Source organism: Herpailurus yagouaroundi, unplaced genomic scaffold, assembly GCF_014898765.1.
Source record: "Herpailurus yagouaroundi ecotype Mexico unplaced genomic scaffold, PumYag 77, whole genome shotgun sequence".
Taxonomy (NCBI): Eukaryota; Metazoa; Chordata; class Mammalia; order Carnivora; family Felidae; genus Herpailurus; species Herpailurus yagouaroundi.
In genome coordinates this window covers 25,682,456-25,708,706 of record NW_024412388.1, presented here as the reverse complement: position 1 = coordinate 25,708,706, position 26,251 = coordinate 25,682,456, and the positions used below count along the sequence as shown (strand labels likewise).

The window sequence follows — 26,251 nt, the reverse complement described above, 5'->3', positions numbered from 1 at the left end:
CTGAAAATACCAAGTGTTGGCGAAGATACAAAGCAATGAAAGCTGTCATACGATGTCAGAGGGATTAAATTTGTATCACTCTTTGGAGAGCAATCTGGCAATATCTAACAAAGCTGAAAATGTGCCTTCCCAGCAACCAGCATCTCCATTCTAGGCGTATGCCCTAGAGAAACTTGAGCACGTGTGCAGGCAGACATACAGTAGTGTCCCTAGGAGTGTCCACATTGTTTGTAACTGTATGTACAAAGCTGCCCACGTAGTGTGGTTATGTTTAAGCCAGCCATCTTGCTGACTTGTCGTATTAGATGTAATGGTATGGGTCCCTGAAAATATTAAGTGGTACATTTTAATTATCTGCAATTTTTATTTGTCAATTATACCACAACAAAGGTGAAGAAAATAAAAACATCTACTGGAGAAAGAAAAGGGAAAGGTTAGGTATAGTGGATGTGTATGGTTCTCTCTGATTACTCGGAGACAAATCCATCACCTGTATATTATGATGAACTGGACCATCAAAGCATTCTTATAAACAAACAATATTCTGTTAGAGAATAAATGTATACAAAGGCCCAGATGTATCCCATTTGTAATAAAAAGTATAAAAACACCCAAAAATAAGTACAGAATTTTACTGAGAGACATACAAAACAACTTGATTAAATGAAGCCAGATGCCATGTATATGGATAGGAAGTTTCAATATCATATAGATGGACTTTTTCTCTTATTAATTCATACATTTTATTTTAATCAGTCAGAATTACACACGTTGGGGAGTTTTGGAGGATGGAGCCGGAGGTCTTTTTTTTTTTTTTTTTAATTTAAGAAAGCTCATCTTGAGTTTATCGAGAAGAATAAACATGGGAGAATAATTTTTTAAGTTAAAAAAAGACAAGAGAGGACTTGCCCTACTAAATATTTGAGTATCTTATAAAACTATGGTAACTGAAACAGTATGGGTCATGAACAGGAAAAGACAAATAGGTAGCGTAGTAGAAATGGAAGAGAATAGAAAGTTGACAGACAAAGCCAAATTTATACAACAGTCTATGTGACAAAGGTAGATTTAAAATTGGTGGTGGATGTAATATTTATAGTGTTGGGTTAAATGGCTTATCAACCAAGGAGAAAAAGTAGAATCTTATCTCCTATTTTATGCCAACATAAATTCCAGGTGGATTTGAGGACAAGAGTACTAGAAGAAAACATTGGTTTATTTATTTATCATACATTTATTGAATGCCTCTTCCATGCCAGGCCACACATTCCAGACAATGATGTGTGAATAAGGATAGTATGGGTTGGTTTAATTGTATGATGGAAAGTCCTACAGTTATTTAAATGCTGTTGGGGAAAAATATGTAATGATTCAAAAGATATGCACATTATATTAAATGGAAGAGTAGGTTACCATATAGTATCTATAGTTTGATCTTGTTTTTATTGAAAATTAAGGAAATAAGTATATATAAGGAAAGGCATGCATAGAACAAAGCATAGAAAGATCATCTCCAAAATGTTGTGAGTGTTGAGAGTTATCTTCTGTGTGTTCTTCTGTTTTATAAGTTTTCTGCAATGAATATTTTATCATAATGACACATTATGAACATTTTTGTCCTTAATGAGTTAGAATGAATTATGCTTAGAAATTAAGGAAATAATCCTGTTCCCATTACACTTTTATTAATTAACAACAATTTCTTAATATCATCATATATCCAGTGAATATTCAAGTTTCCAATTATCTCATAAATGTCCTAATATTTTTTCTTAATTTACAGTTTATTTGAATCAGGACCCAAATAAGGCCCAGACATTGGATTGGTTGTCTCATATGGTTTTTAATCAATGGGTTTCTGCCTCCATCTTTTTTTTTTTTTCCTCCATCCCTTGTAGTTTATTTGTTGAGGAGGTCAGGTAATTTTTCCAGTGGGACTTTTCATATTCTAGGTTTGCTGAACATATTCCTAGAGTATCATTTCATATATTCCTGCGTCCTCTGTACTTCCTATAAGTTAGAAATTGGATCCAGTGACTTGATGTGACTCAGGTTTGATTTTTTTCTTTTTTTTAGCAAAATGACTCCATAAGTAAGTAGTGGTGTTCATGATATCTGTTTGTTTCTGTTACTGTGATGTTAGCAAGTATTGACGATCAATGCCTTGATCAATTAATTCCAGTATGTTTTAGTGCTTTTTTTTTTAACAACTTGGGTGCTGCAGTGAGCACTGGTGAACTGGTGTCATCTCTATGTCTGTTGGAACTCCAGAATTCTCTCAATCTATCAGTGGTGCTGTACAAGGAATCTGGAAACAGACTTGAGGCTCCCAGGGGCCTAAACAAATCTCTGTAATATACAGCACTGTTCGCTTAAAGGATGGCTTCTTTTAGAAAGCTTTGCTTCATAAATAGTAGAATGGAAATATTGTTCCAATTTGCTGGCAGCTGGCACCACATCCGGTGCCAGGCGCAAATATTCATCACCCACCCATAGATCCCATCTTTGATATTTACCAAAGCACTAGGGGGGTCCTTCACTCAATCACAACTTCTGTTGTTATTTGTACAATTATCTGGAAAGGAGCAGCAACCTCAGAACCTGGGGAGCCAGTTCATTATTCTGATGACTGTTGTCTTTGCTGGTGCTCAGAAGTTCAGGGGACAGATGGGAGTGAGGGAAGCCAGATGCCTGCGCAATTCCACCCATGGCAAGCCCAGCAGGCCCTCGCTGGAGCCCTCATTTTAGGAGGGAAGGGGCAGAGGCTGAGCTTGGGGAAAGGAAAGGCACCGTGACACACTGGTCATTTTAATTCCATGCTGCTGCATCCCAGGGGCCATGTCTAGAAGAGTAGTCAAGACAGGCCACGCCACGGTGGGGTGGGGTCAGGCGGGAGGACTGCTACCTCATCTGGAAGGGCAGGATTATTTAGCAATGCAGAGACGTCGGGTGCTTCCAGTGTGCCTGTGTGCAGAAACAGATGGCTTGGGCCTTCAGGCAGCCCCCTCCTTGCCTCCCCAGGCTGCTGAAGAGTAAGCTGGTGCCATATGGGGTTTGGAGGGACAAAGCAGAGCTCCACTGGAAAGGTTAGAACAGCTACCGGTTCCTACAGACCAGATTCGCACTGAGATGGGCTGGGCACAGAACTGGCACCTAGGAGAGACAAGAGGGGCTGATCACTCACCCTGTTACTGGCTCACTGTGCCGTCTACCTTGCATCTGATGCCTCACTGCCCCTCTAACAGACATCGTTGGTGCTAAACTCTGGGAATATAGGCTGTGGGATGAGAAACTGTTGTTCAAAATAAGGCCATGCTGACATCAGGTCGGGGTCTCTCCTACATCCAGGTCTATGACGGCAACAACAAGTCCGCCCGTTTGCTGGGGGTGTTCAGCCGTTCTGAGATGATGGGGGTGACTTTGAACAGCACGTCTAGTAGTCTGTGGCTTGACTTCATCACCGATGCCGAGAACACCAGCAAGGGCTTTGAGCTGCAATTCTCCAGTAAGTCTCTGTTGCATCAGAGTAGATGATGAAATCAGGCTTTCCCTAGTTCCGCAGATGGGGAGGTCTGTCTCTGGGGCATCACCATCATTTTGCAGGTTTGGTTTTCTCTGGCGCACGCTAAGCGGACTCTTTCCTCTAAGACATTGTGCCTGTGCTTTGAGTAAGCTGCCCCTTGGCATACAGCTCTAAGGTTTAACTCTGTGGTTAACTGAGGGTCACAGCCTACCTGTTACTGACTAATACTTGAAAAATATGAACGCCAAGGCTTTTAACTAAAGCAGCCAAACCAAGCCTTTCCTAATCGTGGCATTTATAAAATAAGGTTCAGCTGCAGCCAGATGTAAAAAGTGTGAACGTTAATGTACAATTATGTTATTTTTCACTACTCCCTAAAGAGTTGAATCTTGCTTCTTTCCCTTTTGCATGATTTTTGCTTTGTCTTTTACTCCCAGAGTGTCAAAGACAGAAAGCCCCCAGGTTTGTATGCAGGCCCGTAGTACTTGGGATTACATCCCCACACTTTGGCTTCACAGCCATCGTATTAATTTATTTGAGCTCCTGGACCTTCCCAGTAGATACAAAGAAATGTGCTTTTAGGGATTATTTTAAAATCCAATGATTATCCATTAGCTGATAATGGATGAACACAATGTGATAGATCTGTCCATACAATGGAATGTTATTTAACTGTTACAAAGGAATAAAGCACTGGTCCATGCTACACCATGGATGAGCCTTGAAAACCAAGTGAAAGCAGCCAGTCACAGAAGGCTGCATGTTATATGGACTGTTTATATGAACTGTCCAGAACAGGCAAATCCATAGAGATGGAAAGGAAATTGATGGTTGCCGAGGACTAAGAAAGTTGGGGGGCAGAAATGTGGACAGGGCTCCTCCAGAAGCGATGAAAACTCCGCAAGTGGATTGTGATGAGAGTTACACAGCCCTGAGAATATACTAAAAGACCGAACACTTCAGATGGGCGAATGTTCAGTATGTGAATTATATCTCAATAAAGCTGCTAGGAAAAAAAAAAAAAAACTCAGTGAGTCCACTCAAGATTCCTCTCGCCTGGGCTTTAGGCCATCTGGCATAGGGGTCTATGCCTGTTACAGCAGGCACATCAGTGGAAGAGAATTAAATAGAGTCACATGTGAATTCCATCTCTGTCATCTGAGAATGTGTGACTTTGGCACCACTTATTGAACCAGGTCATGTTCTCAGTTGTAAAATGCAGATATTTATACCTCCCTGTAAGACTCCTGTGGGTAACAAATGAGAGCTAACACAAGTAAATTGCCAAATAGTAGGCGCTTTGTAGAAACGCTCTGCGTAAGCCTTCTCTAGCCTCTCTCAATAAAGCGTATTTAAGCAGGACATAATTGAACTTTGAAATATGCATTTGAAGGGACGTTTCCATATTACACTATCCCATCAGAATGTCTCAGTGAGCAAGATGGAAAGAGCAGCCTTGCTAACAAAATGCTCTGGGGGTCAAACAAAGGAAATAGGAAACCCAGACCTTATGTCTGAAAACTATTATAAAGGCTGTCCTGGGAGAAATAACTGAAACCATTCACGTGCGGGGGCAGGTGTAGCATCACCTCTGCTGAGCACAGCAGTGTGGTGGCCCCAGAGCAGTGAGACTGCCAGAGGCCAGAGGCACGTGCCTGGTGGCTTCCTTGAGGACGCAGGCTTCAAATTGAGGGAAGGAAGGGAATGTGGTTTCTGCCACGCCGGGTCTTGCTTACCCCATCTCTCCTCTCGTCGGCAGGTTTTGAACTCATCAAGTGTGAGGATCCAGGAACCCCGCAATTTGGCTACAAGGTTCATGATGGAGGCCATTTTGCGGGAAGCTCTGTGTCCTTCAGCTGTGACCCTGGATACAGCCTGCGGGGCAGTGAGGAGCTGCTGTGTCTGAGTGGGGAGCGCAGGACCTGGGACCGACCTCTCCCCACCTGTGTCGGTAGGAGGCCTCTTGCTCTTTGAGTGACCCCTCGGGTCCCCTCCCAACCCCATGCTCCCAGCTCTGGTCTCATGAAAGCTGTCCCGTCGGACCCCACACTCCAGCACTTTGGGACTGCCTAACTGGACTGAATCCTCCTGTTCACGGAGTCCTCGCTTACCCTGCCCCCACGTCTCTGTTCCCTCACTTTCACACCTCATTACACCCGTGTTGCAGCAGCTCAGTCAGGCGGGTGGCAAGCCACCATCGTCACACATTTAGCCAAGTGGGACCACAGCCAAGCCATGCCCTCGGAATTGTAATGCTGGCTACAGAGGAAAGTTGGGAGAGTCAGTTAAGAAGAGGTGGAGCTTTTGCCTGGGCTCCCAGGGTTCTTGCAACACTCAGACTCAAACGAGTCTCTGACTCACTCTGGGCCTCAGTTTCCCCATAGGCAAAATGGGGTTTATGCTCCCTTTCCTGGAGAAAGTTGGAAGAAAGAGTAAGAAAATGAGCTAGCACCTACCTCATTCTTGAGGAAGAATATAATAATGAACCAGCATTTTCTTAAGCCTCTGGTGCTTCCAGAATGTCAGCAGAGGCTCCCTCTAAGGTTTCTCCATGTGTCATAGGATGAGAGCAGTCTGGTCCAGGGCAGAAGTATGAAGTAGGCAGAACCTATCGTTCGGTCCATCTGGCCTTTTCATTTCTCACCACCTACCTCACTGCACCTGTTCCCCTCCCTGCTGAACAAGATTCCCACCCCACTGCTTTGTCCCACTTCCCCACCCCCTTCCCCTTGTGCCACAACCTCGGCATGTCTGTGCAGTGCTGGTCAATCCTATAAGAACAAGACATCCACTGGGAAAACACTTAAGTCCGTACCAAGAGCCACACACCAGACTCTGCACAGATTGGTGCAGCTATATGTTTAGGTATGTGCAGAGGCAGAGAAGTAAACGAAGAAAGAATAAAGTACTTTTCCCTACCCTTGGGAAGCCCATAGCCTAGCAAGGCAAATAGACACATAAACAGATAATTATAATACAAGATAAGCGCTGTGCAAAGAGTTAGGGCAAAGTGTTGAGGAGATACAAGGAAGTTTTGCACAGACTCAAAAGGATGGGTAAGAATTCACCAGCAGGAGGAGGGTGGGGTGAGGGTTGGGCTTCTGGCCTAGCATGTGTGAGTGCTGAGGGTTTCAACCAGCGTTGTGGACAACGGTAATGGCCAATATTTTTCCCCTAGAGAGCTTCATTTTAACAGGATTTCAGCACTGTTGTACAACAGAGGGTCTAAAAGAGAAGATGTTAAGCCTGACAGTGGACAGACCAGCATGGCGACCTCTAAATAGCCTCTCCCTTTGCCCTCTAAGGTTGACCCAGTCTGTAGTCATGCCCCATCCCTTTTCCCTGCATCCTGTTTTTGTCCCCTTCTTTCCTTCATGTGCCAGGTCCTATGCTGGGCACTAGGAACTCTGAGGAGGGCAGATCCCTGGCCAGCGAGGGGAGGACATATGCATAAATGGATGACAGTATGATGCCACAGGCAAGCTAGAGCAGGCAAAATGCGAAAGGAGATGATTCACGTTACAAGACAGTTGCTTTGCAGAAAGGATTCACTGTAAGGTTCTTTTGAATATCAGATGTGCTGGTTGGGCTGAACTTAGTGGATCCACTCAAGCAGTGCTGGGAAGAGTACTTAAACTTTGAATCTCGGAGGTTTTCCCCATGGAGACTCCCTCAGGCCCCACACAAAGGAGTGAGGCTATGTATTTGGGGTTGTGGGTGTATATGTTTACATATGTCATGTTGTGGTGGACTTTATCACGGTCTAGCAGAAATGACCACTGTAGTTTAAGACATCACAGAGGTTTTCTTTGTCGATGAGTGGGTGCTACAGCCCACATGAGGCAGCCAAGGCTCTAAGGATGGGAAGAAGGGTGACAACCAGAAAGAGTAGAGTCTCATGGTCTTGTCAATGAATCTGCAGCATGCCGGCCTCTTGGCTCCTCCCAGATGTTGCGTCCGTGAGGAAGAGCCCCCACTGCTGCTGCCTCCAAACACAGGAAGGGCTTCTCCATCTGGAATATGGAAGGAAGCTCTAGCCAAGGGCATGGATACGGTCCTGCCACCTCTCCACTACCTCCCCCGTTTGTGGGGCCAGACAGTCTTCCTCCCCACAGCTCACTGTCTGTCCTCTTGCCCACACCCACTCCCCAATAGGGCCCATTCAGCCCTGCGTCCTTCAAGCACTTCCCATCCCAACAGCACATGGGGGGGGGGGGGGGGGGGGGGTACTCACAGCAAGGCGCGTGCAAAGGATCCAGTCTCGTGAGCAGGCTTACTGGCAGAGCGCCTCCTCCCTGACCATGCCATAGTGGCCCCGAGTGAAGCCAAGGGGCCCATGAAATACTTAATGAAGATGAAGGCCAGTCTTCTATCTGCAAATTGGGTCCCATCTTCTCCTGTTTCTTCTAGGATTTTGCATAGTCACTCATTCCCTTTCCTAAAACACTCTTGCAATAATTCTCCTCTTCATTGTCACTCATGCTCCCTTGACTCCGACCCTTGTAGTAATTTTCCTGGAAAGCAGTAAGCGTCCTCATTCATTTGATCATCCATGGATCTCTCCATTCAGTAAACACTTACTAAAACATCTGTAACATGCCAGGCACTATAGCGGCACTGGATGCACAAATACAAGTAAGACAAGGTCCTTGCTGCCAAGGCGTTTGGTCTTGTGAAGGAGACAGATGTGACTGTAACATGGTTGTGATTTTAAAAAATCTGCTCCTGTTAAAATGGAGACACAAAGGAGGACAGTGGCAACTGTACCTGGGAGGGGACGGGTCACAAAGGTCCCCCGAGAAAGATGTTTTCACATTGTCAGTCCACATGAAGGCGTGAAGAAGCCTCATTGTCCTGGCTCCTAGTGTTCATGAGGCTTGGCTAGACCAAGGGGTGTTGGGAGGGGCCCAAGAAGCCAAAAAGAGCCCCTCTGGGGCTTGGACTTCATTCTGGGAAGGAAGGTTTGAAGCAAGCAGTGACCCAGTTTGCATTCTAGAAAGGTCCCTCAGGTGGCACTGCTGGGGATGGGCAACTGTGCCACCCAGAAATGGCCAGAGCCTCGGCCAGGACTCTAGCAACAAGGCCGAGGGAGGTCCATGTGACAAACACCCCAGGGGTTCAGGGGCTGGGTCTCGGAGGCAGATCAGATGTGGGGAGGAAGAAGGCCACAGGACCACCAGCTTCTGACCTGGGGGACTAGGTGCTCCGACGGGGAGTGTAGACCTGATCCCCTGAGTTCAGCTCCACCCTTCGTGCCCCAAAGACTGCCACCAGAGTATACTTCCTAGTGTGTAAAGTTCACTGGCGTGTAAGGTGACTGGTTCTTCCCCCGGAGAGTCCCCAGCCTCATGCACGGCATCCTTGGATGTCTGACGCTTGACCAGCTCTGCGGCCTTGTCTCCCCTGTTGTCCCCTGTCCCCTCAGCCTGCCACACCATGGCCCACCTCCACGACGTTTGCCCTTTCTCTTTTCCATCTGCAGCATCCTCTCCCTGATGTTCCTCCCCCCGCCCACTCCACCCCTGCTCCTCCTCACGACTCCTCCTGCCCCAAGCTAGGGGAAGTAGCCCCCTCTCCTCTGAGCTGTCATCTGCCACAAATGCACCTCTGTTGGGGCACACTGTGGCTGTCTCCTCCTCTAGACCATTGGCCCTTGGGACGCTTGTTTTCCTCTGTGCTCCTGGCACCCCACGCAGCCCCATTGCTGGCAAGGCACAGGTTCAAGTGTATGCATCTTGAGGAGGCTTTAAGGAGTTTGGCCGCAGAGTAAGCTGTCAGCCCTCCACCCAAGGACCTTTTTCTAAATGGCTCTATTGAGATGTAATTCACATACCATATACTTGAAGCCCAATGCTTTTTATCTGTTCACAGGGTGCTGCACCCATCACCACCATCTGATTTTTGAACACTTTGTCCACCCGGGAGAAGCCCTGTACCCATCAGCAGTCACTGCCCCCTGCACATGCCCCCCAGGCCCAGGCAACCACCAGCATACTTTCTGTCTCTATAGATTTTTCTGTTCTAGACATTTTATATAATCAGAATCACATAACATGTGACCTTTTGAGCCTGACTTCTGTCACGTAGCACACTGTTTTCAAAGTCCATCCATGTTGTAGCAGGTATCGATCCTTCATTCTTTTTTTATGATCAAATAATATTCCACCATATGGATGACACCGTATTTGTGTATCTGTCCATCAGCTGATGGACATTTGGGCTGTTTCCGTCTTTTAGCTATTATGAATAATGCTGCTGTGCGCATTTTTGTGTGAACGTATATTTTCATTTCTCTTGCGTCTCTGCTTGGTAGTGGGATTGCAGGGTCATATGGTGACTACACTCAACATTTTGAGAAACTAGGAAACCGCTTCCCAAAGCAGCTGCGCCATGTTGCAGCTGCACCAGCAATGCACGAGGGTTCCAATTCCTCCACATCCTCACCGACACTTTTTCATGTCTGGCCTTTCGATTACAGCCATCCTTGTGGATGTGAGATGCTATAGCTCATTGTGGTTTTCATCTGCATTTCCCTGATGACTAGTGATGTTGACCATCTCTTCCTGGGCTTCCTGGCAGTGTGCACACCTTCTTCAAAGAAATGTCTGTTCAGACGTTTTGCCCATTGTTTGGGCTGTTTTTCTTCTCATCGCTAAGTTGTAAGGGTTCTTTGTAGATTGTGGATATAAATCGCATCCAGGGACCTTTCTGTATGCTGTGCTCAGTCACCTGCAGGGCACAAAAGGGACTTGGGCACACTGACAAGAGGAGCCACTGAGTCACTGCTGGCAGTGCAGGCCACCCTATAAAGCTCACTTTTTTGGGATTTCTTTCAGCTGAGTGTGGAGGGACAGTGAAAGGAGAGGTGTCGGGCCAGGTGCTGTCACCCGGGTATCCGGCTCCCTACGAACACAATCTCAACTGCATCTGGACCATCGAGGCTGATGCTGGTTGCACCATCGGGTAAGTGTCTAGGCTGGTGAACTAACCCCTGCCTATGGCTCAGGACGGTCCTCACCAGCATCATCACCAGGCCACTCAGCTGGTAGCTGGGCCTGCGATCAGTGGCGGTTGCCGTGCCCCCAGGCTTAGGCTGAGGCCTATGGAAAACCTGGAAAGGCCAGTCTCAGTGTCCCAGGACTGCAGTTCAAGTTCAGACAACTCTCTGGCCTCGATGGCACAGTTCCAGCAGAGTAGCTGAGGGCAGAGCTGGAGATCATACAAACCCCAGCGTGAATCCCAGCCCTGCCACTTGCTGTTTGCAGGACTTTGGGCACAGCCTTTATTCCCTCTGGGTCCCGCTATCTCCTGTGCTGTATCGCTTACAGTAGCAGAGCATCAGGATAAGGCACTTAAAGGAGACAGCACATGCAGTGCACCCAGCATAGTCTTTGGAACATACTAAATATTTAATAACGCTTCTGTGGTTACTTCTCAGACAGTAGTGTCGGCGCAGAGCTGTGTGATCCCAGATTGCTTGCTGTTCTCGGTCTGCGTTTCCTCATCTGTAAAATGAGGACAAAAATGCTGGTGTTTTAGGGTTGTAGAGGGAGTCATTACAAAAGCCCAGCACAGTGTCTGGTAGTTCATATGTACGCCCTCAGAATAGAACTTCCTTTCCATACAAGCATCTGACCAGCAGGAGTTACTCCTGGGAGTTCCAAAGAATCAGAGAAGAAAGGAACGTCACCATTTACCCAGCACGGGACCTGGCACGTATATTGTCTTATCAATTCTCCACAATAGCCCTGTTAGTACTGATGGTAAGTCCTAATAATGAATGGACATAGTTCTCATTCACATTTTATAAACAAGAACACTGAGATCCCAAGAGAATGCACAGTGACTCAGAAAGCTGGGATGTGAACCTGGGTTTTTCCGAATCTTTACACTATTCACACTGCTGGCCCAGCTGGGCCTTAAGCTATGGTTCAGATGAGCTGTGCGGAGAGGAGCCGGTTAGGGGTGCAGGATGAGCAGAGGTCTGGAAGGAGGACTGACAAGACAGCTGGCTGGAGAGGGGGAAGCACGTGGACAAGGACTAGAGCGTGGAGAGGGCTGGAGCATGGCCTGGTCATGGAAGATCTTAAATGCCAGAAGACAAGAGGGAGCTATGGTAGGTTCTTAAGCAGGCTTGTCCCACCGGGGCCTTTTCCAGTGGAGAGAACTCACGCGAAGAAAACCAGTCAGGAGAGGGGCACCTGGGTGGCTCACTCAGTTAAGCATCCGACTTCAGCTCAGGCCATGATCTCACGGTTCGTGAGTTCAAGCCCAGCGTCGGGCTCTGTGCTGACAGCTCAGAGCCTGGAGCCTGCTTTGGATTCTGTGCGTGTGTGTATGTGTGTGTCTCTCTCTCTCTGCCCCTCCCCTGCTCATGCTCGGTCTCTTCTCTCTCAAAAATAAATAAACATTAAATTTTTTTTAAAAAAAGAAGAAGAAAGGAAAACAGGAGTCTATTGTAGTGACCCAGGAATGAAGGGTTGAAGACTGTGCAATAGTGGGGAATCAAGGCAAGGAGAAGCATAGCTAGAGACGATCCTGCCTTAGAGAGTCTTCAGTCAAGGGGAACTGGCTGAACAGATATGTTGCTGCAAGAGGTACATACAGATACTTGTGTATTTGCTGATGTACATAGGTCCTTAGACTCCATTCAATTAAAATTAAAGAAGTGCATTGTTTGCTATGTGCAAGTTTTTGAGCTAAGCCCTGTGCAAAACAAGGTCAGAAGAGCTCTTAAGGGTTTTGCACTATTAGGGGCACAAGTTAAATGTACAAATTCATCTTGCACATTTCTGCTAGGAGAAGCTTCTGGAAGCACACCTGGTCAGTTCGCCTGCTAACCAGAAACCTTCCATGGCACCCACGTTCACAGAAGCTAAACATCTTATCCTGGTTTTCAAGGTCTTCATGACCTCAACCTACCTCCCCAACCTTATTTCCCTCCCTTTCCCTTCAGTGACATCCCGGCAAAGCCAAACAACTGGTGGCTCCTGTGCATATCTATGCTCATGGCCTCGCTCTGTGCATCTGTTTCCACTCTGGCCTCCCTGGAATGCCCCCCTTGCTCCAAAGGCTTATGTCTGAAATTCCCCATCCCTCAAAGTCAAGTACATGTGTTTGCTCACCCAGGAAGTCTTCCCGATCCCCTCTCTTGGACTCCTGGGAGTCATGTCTCCCTCTTTTGAACTCTCTTTGCCTACAGCCCGCGTTTTCCTTGACACTGACCACTTTGTGCTATATTTGTGCTCCTGCCTTACCTTCCCAGCCAGAGCTGTGGTCTCCACCTCATTCATTTCTACAAGTCTCCCAGTTCTCAGCACGGTGCCCCCAGCACCTGGATCCATATGTGTCAAGTGATGAATGAGTGAATGAATGAATGAATGAATGAAGCAGGAGTCAAGCACAAAGGGACTTATATGACTAGTAGATCCACAAGAGTCCCTCAGTAAATGTTAAGTGCACAATGAGTGAATGAGGAGTGTAATGACTTTTACTTTAGTGTACATGTGTGCAAATCAGAAGGCTTTCCTACCCCGGAACATCATTCATTCATTTATTCATTTATTCATGTAACAGCTGTCTGTCTGTTTATCACATGGCATTGTCTGGGCAGGGTGCTGGCATTGCATATGTGAATGAGACCCAGACACTGTTGGCAAAGAGGAGACATGTGTATGCACAGTGAGATGGAGAGATAGGGAGGGATAGGGAGTGAAAGACAGTACAGACCAGAGATGCTATCCTGGAAAAGGTGAAAAAGCTGAAGGATGGAGAGGAAGTTGCCAGGTAGCCAGGGAGGAAAGCTGGTGGTAGGGGAAGGGCCTTCTAGACAGAGGAAGTGACATGGCGTGGTCAGGTGCAAGGGCTGGAGCATCAGCTTCGATTTTGTGGCAGGAGGCAATGGTGGGCAATAAAGCTGGTGGAGCAGGCTGCCGCCCAAGCTTGGAGGACCTTGGAGGCCATGAGGCTGTGTTTGGACTTGTCCTGGCATCCTTATGGAGAATGGAGTGACCTGGGGCTGGGAGCCCAGTGAGGAGGCTGTCCCGGATCGTGGTCGGGATGAGAAGCCTGAACCCTGGCAGTGGCAGTGGGGGGTGGAGAAGAAGGGACGCATTCAGGAAACGTTGAAGTGTTCACACCAGCTGGTCTCACTCTCGTCAGGAAATATGGAAAGTGTGGTTTCTTCTGTTGCCCTGTGTTTTGTTGCATAACATACAATACGTAAAATACACAGAGAAGTGGAAAGACCAGCCCGTGAGCACCCGCATGCCTGCCACCCAGGCTCAGCCACTGTGGAGACTCTCCCATATTGGCGTTCTCTTTGTTTTTGCCTTTATCCCCGTTTTGCTGAATCACTCGAGAGTACATTGTGGACATCACGGTACTTCATTCCTAAATACTTGGGCACGCATCTCCTAAAGCGGAGGGTGTATGTCTCCATGGCGCGGCGGCATTAGCAGACCCAAGACAGGCAGCATGATCCCCAGGAAGGAAGGTTTAGAACAAGGGCCAGAGGAGAACAGAGGGCCCTAGGAGCAGCTGACAGGCGAGCACAAGAAATCAATGATGGAATTCTGGGCAAGGGTGAGGACCATTGTCACCTACAGGAATAGTGGGCACGGGGTGGGCTGGAGGGGAGACAGGAGGACCCCTTCCTGACCCTCAGGAAGAGAAGATCAAGACAAGGACACGGAATGTCCTCTGCAGGGTGACATAGCAAGGACTATAAAGTCATAGGGATGTGCTAAATGTGTGTGTGAGGCCCCTACGATGGGGAACAGCAGGGAGAAGGTGAAGGTAGCTTTGGTCCACCCTCTAGAGAGCTTCTGGGCATCCCACAGCCTCAAGGGAGCTGATGCCCAAGGAGCAGAGGAGGGCTCCCGGCTGCACTGAGAGCAGCCAACAGATGGAGATGAGAGACAGGACGCCTTTCCCTTTCTCGTTCAGTCCCCCACCCAGCTTGTCTTTTCCTGACAGTGCATGTGATGTCCACACACACATCTGTGCTCGTGCCTGTTTTCTCTCCTCTTCTGTCTCCCTCCCCCTCTTCCCTCTTTCTCTCTCTTTGTCCCCCTCTCACCTCCTCTCCCTCAGTGCCCCACACAAGCCCTTCACCTGACTAACCAGCAGCAAAGTGAAGGGAATTCATGATTAGACCCTAATGAAGACAAACACAAAAAGCCCTGTTTGTGTTTGAGTCCTTATTCAGAATAAGATCTAGCTACTACTTTTATTTTTTTAATGTTTATTTATTTTTGAGAGAGGCAGCATGCAAGTGGGGGAAGGGCAGAGAGAGAGGGAGACACAGAACTCGAAGCAGGCTCCAGGCTCTCAGCTGTCAGCACGGAGCCCGACACGGGGCTCAAACCCACAAACCGTGAGATCCTGATGCTTAACCAACTGAGCCACCCAGGCACCCCTAGTTGTTATTTTTAAAGTGGGAATATCTGTATAGGATTTTTCTATATAAAAAATAGACACTTGTTTTGAAAAATTCAAAATGCAGACAATAAAGAAATTTGTAGAGAGCAAAAGTCCCCTGAATCTGACTCTGTTCTCCTCCACACGGCCCACAGAAGAGAACCATTGAGATCAGTTTATTCTGGTAATTCTTTTAGTTTGTATGCCGATAGATGCATAAGGCAAATGCAGCAAACGTGGTTTCTAAAACAAGGTAATCTCCATGCATGGCTCAGTGACTCGCTTTTGATTTACTGTTTAATCCTGTATCATCATATTATTATGTCAATATATAGAGATCAGCCTCATCCCATTTGATGGCCACAGAGAATTCTGTTGGAGGCACAACTATAATTTATTTTTCTACTCCCCTATTAATAAAGTAAATATTTTCAGTTTTTCACCCCAGTGAATATCCTTACACATGAATCTTTGAACAGTTGTCCAATTATTTCCTTAGGATATATTCTTAGAAGGCAAATTTTAATACATGATCTCACATTTCCCTCTGGTCACTGTGGCAATTTACGCATCCACCAAAAGTCTGCCTCCCTGCATAGCATCACTAGCTGCTGTCAATCCTGTCTGTGTTTCTCAGTTTGACAGACAAAATGATATCTAACTGTGTTGGCTGCTCCCCGTTCTCAGTATATTTTTCCTTGGGGGAGGTTTTTTTCTTTTCCTACAGAGGACTCAACTGGGTTGATTTTTAAATAGTGTATAATTTCAGTGTAGAATTCTTTTTAATCCCTATTTAAAATGTTCTTAAAACTTACTAAGTGGTGGGGTGCCTGGGTGGCTCAGTCGGTTAAGTGTCCGACTTGGGCTCAGGTCATGATCTCACAGTCTGTGAGTCCGTGAGTTAGAGCCCCATGTCGGGCTCTGTGCTGACAGCTCAGAGCCTGGAGCCTGCTTCGAGTTCTGGGTCTCCCTCTCCCTCTCTGCCCCTCCCCCACTCACGCTCTCTCTTTCCTTCAAAAATAAATAAACATTTAAAAAGTTTTTTTAACTTAGTGGTTATGTGTTTCATGTGATTTACTTGTTATTTTTACTGCATTGCACCCTTTTTACTTTTTGAACTTTTGTGTTATTTATGTTCCATGTATACTCGAAGAAAGTGAAAAGAGCACAGGGTTTTTGTATATTTCTTTTTTTTTTTAATTAATTTATTTATTTGGAGAGAGACAGAGACAGTGCGAGCAGGGAAGGGGCAGAGAGAGGGAGAGAGAATCCCAAGCAGGCTCCACACTGCCAGCACAGAGCCGGCTGTGGGGCTCGAACTCACAAACTGGGAGATCATGACCTGTGCCGAAACCAAGAGTCGTACGCTTAACCGACTGAGCCACCCAGGTGCCTATATATACATATATACGTATATATATATATCTCTTTTCCATCAAACGTATTATGCTCTTTTTCAAACAAAACAGATGATGCATCCTTATTGTTTTCTTTCATTTTTAACTCTTCCCATTGTCAGCTGATTTGATTTAATTGGCTTTGTTTTTCCTCTAGTGATTTGAAAGTTCTGTATCCTATTTTTTTTTATTCTGCCAGCGATCTTGTGTTTTCATTAATTCTGTTTTCAACACTATTCATCTTGCTCTCCTTTATTTTGGGAATCTTGTTGTTTTCATTTTTATTTTAAGGAAGCTATTCTTTTTTGTTTTCACATTGCCCTTGACAGCTTACTTTTGTTATTTCTATGTATTACCGTCTTGCACCTCCCTGAAAATACTGTTTATGTTCTGTTTTACAATGCCTCCTATTTTTTCCTGCATTAACTGCATCTTTCAGTTGGACCATTTAATCTGATTAATCAGCTGGATTCCTCTGAGGAGCCAATTCTCTTTACATCCCCAGGGGTTTTGTTGTTCATTCAACATCGAGTTGCAGCTCAGAGCTGGACTCTGGCACCAGACTGCCCGCCACTCTGATGAGCCGTGTAGCTTGGGAAGGTCTTTAAGCAGGCACTCTGGGCCTCTGTTCTCTAAGCTGTAAAATGGTGATTTAAGACAGTACCCATCACCTAAGGTTACGATGAGATTAAGTGAGTTAACATATCTAAGCACTTGGAACAGTGCCTGGCATGTAATTCCCAAGTGACGAGAAACCCCTCCTGGAACTGGGAAGGCGGTTCATTTTACTCAGATGGGGCCCCTCGGCAAAGTAGGTTGTAGTTCACCCCTGAGAGTCCCAGGTGGTGGGTGCCATGCTGATGGTGGGAACAGGTGTCAGGCGGGCTTCCCCTTGGTGTCCCAGATGGGACACGATGTGGGAGAGCCCACAGGCCAATCCAAGGGACCATCCCCCGGGGCACAGACAGCAGAAGGCCTGCAGACACCTCTCCTCAGCCTGCCCTCGGCCCCAGCCGAGCACTGGAGATGATCAGAGGGATCTGTGGTCAACCTCACCCCAGCAAGCCGGGCAAGGAAGGACAGTGGGTAGCTGCAGGTATTGCCTTCAGTCCTGGGTGGGGTCCCAGCAGGAAAATGGGCCCTTCTTGGGTGTGCAGGACAAGCATAGGCTGGCAGTCAGATTCTGCCCTGGAACCCTGGGGCGTCTCCAGCATTTGGTAGGTGTGTTTTCCCCTGAGTACCAAGAATCGGACAGGCTGACCAGTGAACTCCATCCAGGCCTGACAACCACCAGCAGGAGAGCAGACTGTGCTGCACCCTCCATGTCCCTCTTCCTCGTGTGGTCAGTATGTAGAACGTGGAATTTCATCCCCTATGGATGAGACGCCTTCTCAGTTTCCAGTGTTGGGTTAGAGTTTTCCCTGTTATAATCAGTGGACCAGCTCAGAGAAAAATTGAAGAGAGGAAGCAAAGCCATCTGCTCTTGGTCCTGCCCTCTACCTAACATTTATCAAACAGTACCTCGTACCACATTCTTGATCAGTTATTACTGTCCCCATTTTAGAGATGAGACTGTCGAGGCCCAGAAAGGGTGAATATCTCACAATTACCCAGTGATGTGGGTTTCAGACCCTTTCTGTCTAGCTCCAAACTCTTCTCTCCCCAGTCTGTCGTTCTGACCCTGGTTTAGTTCCACTGAACAAAACACACATTGAACACTTTCTCTGCGCCAGACACTGTGCAGTGGGAAACACAACAATTACACTAAGGCCAGTCTTTGTCTTCCAAGGGCTCACATTCCGTGGGAAGAAATAGTCAAACGAACAGGTCCCTCCAAGACACAGCAGAGACTGTAAGCAGGTGCAAGCCAAGTTCAGCAATGGAAAAGAGAGAGAGAGAAGGCCTGCCTGGAGGTGTAGAGGCGAGCATTCCAACTGAGGGGAAAGAGAGCGAAGGCACGAACACAGGGCAAAAGGTAGCGTCTATCCACAAAAGAGTGCTCCCTTGACGTGGCTGGGGACCGCATGGGGGAGATGAGGTTGCTCGGGTAAAGAGGGCTCTCCGCAGGACCCTGCAGGCTAAGATGAGGACTCTAAATGGATTTTTCAGTATAATGAGAAGCCATTGGAATATTTTGAAGACAGTAACGACATTCAGTTCAATTAAAATACTTGGAGCATTTACTCAGTGCCAGGCGTTCTGCCAGGTACTGAGGGTATAAATATAAATAAGAAACAGTCTTTTCCCTTGAAAGTCTCAGTCGTATGGGTAGAAATTTCATCAGTTAGGAATGGAAGTAGAAAAACTGACTAAAGCTGGCTTCAACAGATGGAGGTTCACTTTTCTCTTGGAACGAGGATCTGAAGGTTCCCGTCTAGACCCAGGGCGGCCGCTCAGGATTGCTGCACTGCCCTCGGCTGTACCCTCATGCTCGCCTGGTTAGCTGCTGCGGCTCCACACCTTGTGTCTGTGTCGCAGTCTAAAAGAAGAGGGGAGAGGACAGGGCACAGATCTTTCTCCTTGGGATGGTTTGTGTATTTCTTCAGGAAGAATCACCATCCTTACAGACGTCTTCCTACACTTTATTCATCAGAACTCGCCATGGATGCCCGGCTGGGAAAGCAGGAAATCAATTTTGTTTCGCTGTTACAGTTTCACTAGTAGAGATAGACGAGTTTTTGGAAATGGAGTGCAGACAGACCGTCCTACAGGGTCTGCTACAGATTCTAATATAATGCGATAAATGCTGTGGTAGAAGTTTGTACAAAGCACAACTGAAAAGCATTTGCAAGGATAGTTCCTAATCCCAGGTAGCAGTTGGGGGCAGGGTGTTAGAAGAGGAGCTATTCTAGGTGCATTTGAAAGCGTAGTAGTAGTTCGCCATGCAGGGTGGAGGTAACATGAAAGGGAGGAAGGGGTGAACGTACAGAACTGCTTCTGGAGGAACCCATTGTCTGATGTGACATGATGGTATCTCCATTCCTAAAAGAAGGTCACTGGTGGCAATGCCAAGGAGAAATTGGCTGGGAAACCAGGGAGGAGTCTAAGATAACTGTTTGAGAGGCCCTTGCTATATTCAGGAGAACTGCACCTTGTTTCTGAGTACAAATCTGGCTAGGCTTACAAGCTATATGTGAGGGGCTACATGGAGGGGAAAGGGGGGAAGGGAGAAGAGACAGTCTTCTCCAAGTGTGCTTTCCCTAAAGAGATCTGGGGCCCATGGAGGGTGGAAATGTTGTTCTGGAAGCTTCAGTTTCTGCTCTTAATGCTCGTATTTGGCTAATGAGGATAGTTTGTTGATTTTTAACTGTAGGGATGCTTTTTAATGATTAATGCAAAGGGTGACCTGGAAACTCCATTCTTGGCTGTTGGTCACCAAGCAGTAGGATTACCGAGGGGTGGGAGGGAGGCACAGTTTTGATGAACCAGAACCCCTACCCAGTGGAGCTTGTCTTCCTGGGAGGAGCCTGAACTAGACAAAACATCTGGCTGCACCGGAAATCCGGACTCCCTGCCTGCGGTTGCATATCAATCGTGGGGCAGCAATCCCCCACTGCGGTCACTGTTGTTCCCCTTCAACAGCGAGTGGGCAGCTGGCCCAGAGGAGGCAGGAGGCACCAGAAGTGAAGCTTCTGTTCGTAGCTCTTGCCAGGAATCGTGGCCGCAGGTTTAGCTGCTTCCAGAAGGTTTGTTTTTGAGCCATGGCACTAGTTAAACCTTCAACAGAGAAGGTCCATGTACTTGCACTCCAAGAGCTGACCTCCTGAAGGAGCCAAACGGATAAGCACATACCCGGCGGGGTGTTCCTTTGTCAGGCTTAAGGTTTCAACAAATCAGGAAATGGCCAAAAGGAGCTCAGAAGTTTTTTGAAGGAGAGGATATGGATAACGCGGTAGGTGTAAAGGTAGATGTAAGTGTGGCGATGCTCTCTGGCAATTTAGTTTTCATGGATCACCTCTAGAAAAAAGAAACACAAATTACTTCAAATCATCCAAGAATAATAATCCAGCTGGGCTACACTGGATAGTTGAATTGGCCTGTAGACATCAAACTGACTGCCAGTTTACCATCCCAAAAAATGAATTCCAGGATTTCTTGGAGGGGGGATTCCATTCAACTGAAGAAACGTAGACTTCGTTGGGACCAGTATAGATCTCCCCCCCTCAAAAGATAAGGAAACCAGCAAAAAATAAATAAAATGAACTTGTATGATGCCACTTAACACATACCATTCTTGAAAGAGAATCATTTCCCTAAAGAAATAGAAACATAGGTGCACCTAGATGGTTCAGTCGGTTAAGCCTCTGACTTTGGCTCAGGTCATGATCTCACGGTTAGTGAGTTCGAGCCCCATGTTGGGCTCTGTGCTGACAACTCAGAGCCGGGAGCCTGTTTCAGATTCTGTGTCTCTTTCTGTCTCTGCCCTTCCCATGCTCTCTCTCTCTCTCTCTCTGTCTCAAACATAAATAAACATTAAAAAAAAATTTTTTTAAATGGAAACATATTTTCTGAAAAAATTTTACTATAGTAAACAAAAGAAAATGTAAACGGATTTATAGATAATATCCTCATTGACATATGAGAAGTAGGGATGATCTGTAGCAGAAGATTGGATGATGCAGTGGGGGAGGGGAGATCCTGAGATAGAAGGACAGTGATAGAGGCAAGCAAAGAATGAAAAAGAAGCTAAATACACAGGAACCAAAATCCACAAGAGCAGCATTTGCCTTGTAAAAAATAAAAGCATTCAAGTAAGAGACAAGCTGGAGGATCTGAGATTGCAGAGAAAAACTACAAGAATGTGGAAATAAATGAAAGAGGAGTTGCCAAATGCAAAGGACAGAGTACCAACCAGGCGGCACATGTGGAGAAGAATGAGGAGCAAATGGAGAAAGGGGTAATAAAATACAAGCTGTGAGCAAAGTCCTCTGAGAAGGGGCAGACGATGGACCAGGGCTAAAGCATCCTGGTGAATTGAATGGACTCACTGAGTTCCAGGCAAAACTAATTAGATACAACTTGATGAAAAAAATCAAACAGTTCCAAGAATAATGAAATCCCGGAAAGCCTTTGGGAAAACACACCCACACAGGTAAGCACACCATCAATCCCCCTCAGATAAACAGTCATTTACAAAAAGCCACCACCACAGAGAATCCAGTCCTCCTAAAATCGCTTCCCCTTAACATCAAAGGCCGAAGCCAGTGGTGTTGTGAGACCCAAGAACCATTGATCCAGCCAGGATATAATATGCACAGAAGACACAGAAAATTGACACTCAGGCTTCTTGAAAAGCTTGCAAAGACATTGCAGCAGGCTGTATGATGGCCCCCAAAGATATCAGGTTTTAATGACTGGAGCCTGTAAACATTAGCTTACTTGGAAAAAGGATCTTTGCAGCTGTGATTAAATCCGGGCCCTTGAGATGAGGAGGTGAGCCTGGATTCTCTCCAGGTGGGCCCTAAATGCAATCACATGGATCTTTATAAGAGGGAAGCAGGGGGAGATTTTATACACACAGAGGAAAAGACAGACATAGAGACTGGAACGATGGAGCCCCAAGCTAAGGAATGCCAACAGCCACCAGGGACAGAGAGAATTATTTCATGGGAATAGTGTCTATGCCATAATAAGGCCAACAGTCGTGGATCTTTATGTAACCTAACAAGGAAACATAAAATGAAATCTGTCGTAAATACAAGAAATTGACAATCATAGGAGACTTTAACACATCTCTTAAGTATAAAAAAAAGTTGTACGCCTGAAACGAATATAATATTGTACATTAGTCACACTTCAATAAAAATAAAGAGAACAAAAACAGAATTTGTTCTGTACTGAAAGGTACCTGTCAGTGCCAGGTACCTTTATATGTGATTTCATCTACAATAATTCTCCTAGCAACACTGCTGGACAGATGCCCAGTTACTTCCATTGTACAGACAAGTAAACTGAGGCTGTGCAAGTTCACCTGAGTAGCTGTCATAGAACTAGATTTGAAGCTATGTCTTTGGCTCCCTAGCCACTGTTTCTTTTCCACTGTGTTACACAGCCTCTTCAGGAAGCATGAACCTTTCATGTTATGGAAAACACTTCTTCCAAGAAGGATAAAGACACATCTGCCCCTCACAGAATCCCCTGACACCTCCAGGGCAGGTTCTGGCTAATGACAGTCACGGAGCCTTCGTTTACAAGGTGCTGATGACGAGACGGAAACCAGTGCAAGGTCAGCCAGCAAGGAAGGGTGAGACACAAGGAATAGCCCAAGTCCTGCATCTGTATGCTTGCCCCAGAATGGAAACTGTGGCCGGGTGGAAACTATGGTTTCTTCCGTGACCAGAAGCTCAGGTTTATTCTCTTGCTCCCAGAAGTAACAAAAGAACCACTTTTCTATTGAATACCAGCTGGCCCCAGGAAAGAAGAGCCTTTTCATTTCGCTCTAGACACCAATGCTTGCTTTGGGCTTTGGTCTGTCTTCTCCGCTTTTGCTCTTTGGTTGGCGGGATGATTTAATTATTATTGTCTGCTATTATGATCATGGTTTAATTGTTGGTTTGCAGCTTCGTGGCTCAGAAGGGGGCATTTTATAAAACAAGTATTATTTTCTTATTGTCGTTTCCAATGTCACTGAGGATAATTTAGGTTGCCTTCTCATTTGGGGGCAGGAATGATTTCTGACCCCCTTCCCCCCCGTAGCAGCTGTTCATTTGTGTGCTGTTTTCTCTTGTTGTAAAAAGATCCGCAGTTAGGACTCGTATCTGTGCAGCATCCATTTGTTCATGGAGTGAACAGTTGTTTGGGAGTACCCAAGGCCCTTTCACATTCGGGGGCCAGTCAGAAGGCAGGTGAAATCAACATGTCAAGATGTTTTTGCGTATCTTTCTAATGTGCAACAGATACAGATGAACCACCTGTAAGCAGCAGGGCATGCGGTATCCAAAAAAAAAAAAAAAAACCCCAATGTGTCCGCATTTCCTTGGGACTGAGAGAACTGGGGACCAAATCCCAGAAGCAGGATTTGCCTGCGAAGTACGGGCGCCTGTAGTGAAAATCGAGGTTCTCCTAGCTTTTCAGATGGAGACTCTGGTAGAAAACTTTTTCCTGTCGTTGAGGCCGAGTATCAATGAACCGTACTGCCTTACCAGCAAAGTCTGGCCGGCTCTCAGTGGCGGGCTGGTGGGAAGAGGTCAGGGAGCAAGGGCCGGGTGGAAGAGGCCCTCCCCGGGGCACCTGCTACAGGGAGACTGCGGTGGGACTCTGCAGAAACACCACAACAAAAAGGTGTATGGAGATCCTGGAACAGGGACAACCCCACAGTTGAGGGTGCCCTATAGTTGAAGCAGGTGGCAGCCAGCTGTGCAATGAAGACCCAGCTCCAGAGAGAGCAGTTTCAGGGCAGCCCCCAGGGGAGTAGGAGAAAGAAGCAGACACCCAGGTTGTACCCCCGGAAAACCAGATACCAGACTTAAGACCCTGAGACCAACTCGGGCCCCTCCTTTGGTGGGAACTGGGCTCCCCGCCCCTCTCCCCAGTCCTGCCCCATCACCATGGAAACTGCTGTCACTAGAATCACAGGGGCCACACCAGCCTTGTGTTCTGCACAGTTTGAACGATATTGCCATCATTGCCATTTCTCTGAGACTGTCTTCTCTCTTGACTTCTAGGGCTGCACCTGTTTCTGCTTTTACTTCTAAGTCTTCGTCTTAGTTTCCATGGACTTCTCTTCCCCTGCTCATCCCCAAAGCCAGTGTCCTCCAGAACTCGCTTCTCTGTGCACATCTCACGCTGGGCGTTGGGCATGCTTGTCCAGACCCGCCCACCTGCACCCCATGCTTTTGTCCTCCTGAAAACCACTTCTTTCCTGGGGTGCCCATCTCTCTAGCCATTCATGTCCTCATGCAGGCTCTCTTGCCTCCCTGGCATTCCCTTTTCTTCTCACACTCCTCGTCCACCCCGTTCATCTGGACGCATCCTGTTCATCTGGCGAGACTCAGCTCCATTGTTCCCTTCTCCCGGGGGCCTTGCCTCACCCCGTCTGCGTGAGGTAGGGGCCTTCTCTGTATGCACCTTCACCATAATCCCCATCACACCGCATTTAGGGGTAGGGCTATGCCATATTCCCATCGGTGTCACCAGTGCCTGGTATGCTGTCTGCATCTAATACTTGCTATCTCTTGATTGAATGTGTGACTTTCAGTGTCTGTATGGGTTCAGAGAACCCACAAGGCTGGACTTAGTGAGTGAAGACCGTGGTTACAGCCTCCCCACATCTCCTGGGTTTGGACCAGGCTGCTAGCTCTGGTCTGGAGTCTGTGCGGCTAGATCCTATCTCTTTGGTGGTGATAGAGCACCAACTGTACAGTTGTAAGATCCAAGGAGCTGGAGGTGGGCAGTAAAGAGAGGTGTCAGAACCCCCAGCAATCTAGGGGTATCTCCCTTAGCACATAGGATTTAAATCGCCTCTTGCCACATGATAGGCACTTGACCTGGGTGAGTTTGGTTGAACTATGGGTGTTCCTGAAAGATGGCGAACGGTTCATTCATTCATCAGTTCAACCAGACCAAGAGCTTAGTTTAGGCCAGGCCTTGTGTTGGGTACCAGAGATACAAAGATGAATGAGTCACAAACATAGTAGTCGAGGAGCTCGTTAAGATAGGTAAGTCAACGGATGGCTCTGATACAGCAGGAGCACATAGAGGGAGCATCTCTCCAGACTGGGGCCATGAGGGGGATATGGGGAAGCCCAGGAAAAGCTCCCCACTGGGTGAGGGGCACCGACTGGTACACATCAGTATGGTGGTGTATTCGTTCACTGGGGCTGCTGTAACAGGCAGAATGGCTTAAAACAAGAACAGACATTTACTTGCTCACAGTTCTAAAGCTTAGAAGTCCAGAATCAAGGTGTCTGTGTAGCTGTGCTCCCTCTGAAGACTCCAGGGAGCAATCTGTCCTTCTTCTGGCTTCTGGTAGTTGCCAGCAACCCTTAGCATTCCTTGCCTCACAGATGTGTCACTCCACTCTCTACCTCTGTTTTCACCTGGTCTTCTCCCCGATGTCCCCTCTGTATCTCTGCATATAGTCTCCCTCTCCTTTCTCTTATGAAGACATCAGCCATTGAATTTAGGGCCCACCCTAATCCAGCATGACCTCATCTTAATTTGATTATATCTGCAACAATGCATTTATTTCCACTTAAGGTCACATTGACAGGTAGAGGGGCTAGAACCTGAGCATATCTTTTTGGCGGAGACAACTCAACCATGGCAGGTGGTGTGAGGGTGCATGGGGGTAGGAACATTCCAGGCAGAGAGAAGTCTCTGAAGCAAGAAGATAAGAAGAAAATGGGCGAAGACTAGAGAGGCTTGGAGGATGGCAGTTGGGGCTCCCGGAAGACTTGGTGAGGGAAATCTCTGGTGCCCCAGGAGCAAGGTATCTCTAGGAAGGACTACTTTTCGCCTCTCTCCCTCCCTTCCCACCTGGGGGCACCGTGGGAACAGGGTCCTCAAATTGTTTCCAGTATTTCAAAAGCCAAAGAAGACTGATAGTCACCTGCACAGGAGCCGCTCAGGCAAGCCTATAGTCTGCTTTGGCCTGAAATTAGCCCTATCGATCACAACCTCTGATTAGCATTTTATAGACTTTGATTTCTATAAGATGAGAAAGTCTTCAGTAAGAGTCTTAATAAATGTGGTCAGTTTCTCAAAGCAAGTCTTACCTGGCTCTCATCAAGGATTTCTAATACAAGAGGTCCCCGGCCCCCTGCTACAGCCCCCAGCTACCTGCCCTGCACCTGCTCTTGCCCCTGCCACTATTCTCATCTGGGCAGCAAGAGTGACCTTAAAGTGCAAATCGGATCCTGCCAGGCCTCAGCTGAAGAATCTCTCAATGAAACCCAAACTTTTCCCAGAC

The 26,251-nt window shown here is 47.0% G+C and overlaps 1 protein-coding gene across 1 annotated transcript in view; it reads left to right on the top strand.

Annotated features, from left to right (window-relative positions):
• Positions 1–26,251, top strand: part of CSMD2 (CUB and Sushi multiple domains 2) — a 553,689-nt gene that overhangs the window by 355,447 nt on the left and 171,991 nt on the right. Inside the window, exons 23-25 of the mRNA XM_040455784.1 lie at positions 3,349–3,505; positions 5,283–5,474; positions 10,360–10,486. Of these exons, the coding sequence (XP_040311718.1) occupies positions 3,349–3,505; positions 5,283–5,474; positions 10,360–10,486 (476 nt within the window). The remainder of the gene's footprint in view (positions 1–3,348; positions 3,506–5,282; positions 5,475–10,359; positions 10,487–26,251) is intronic.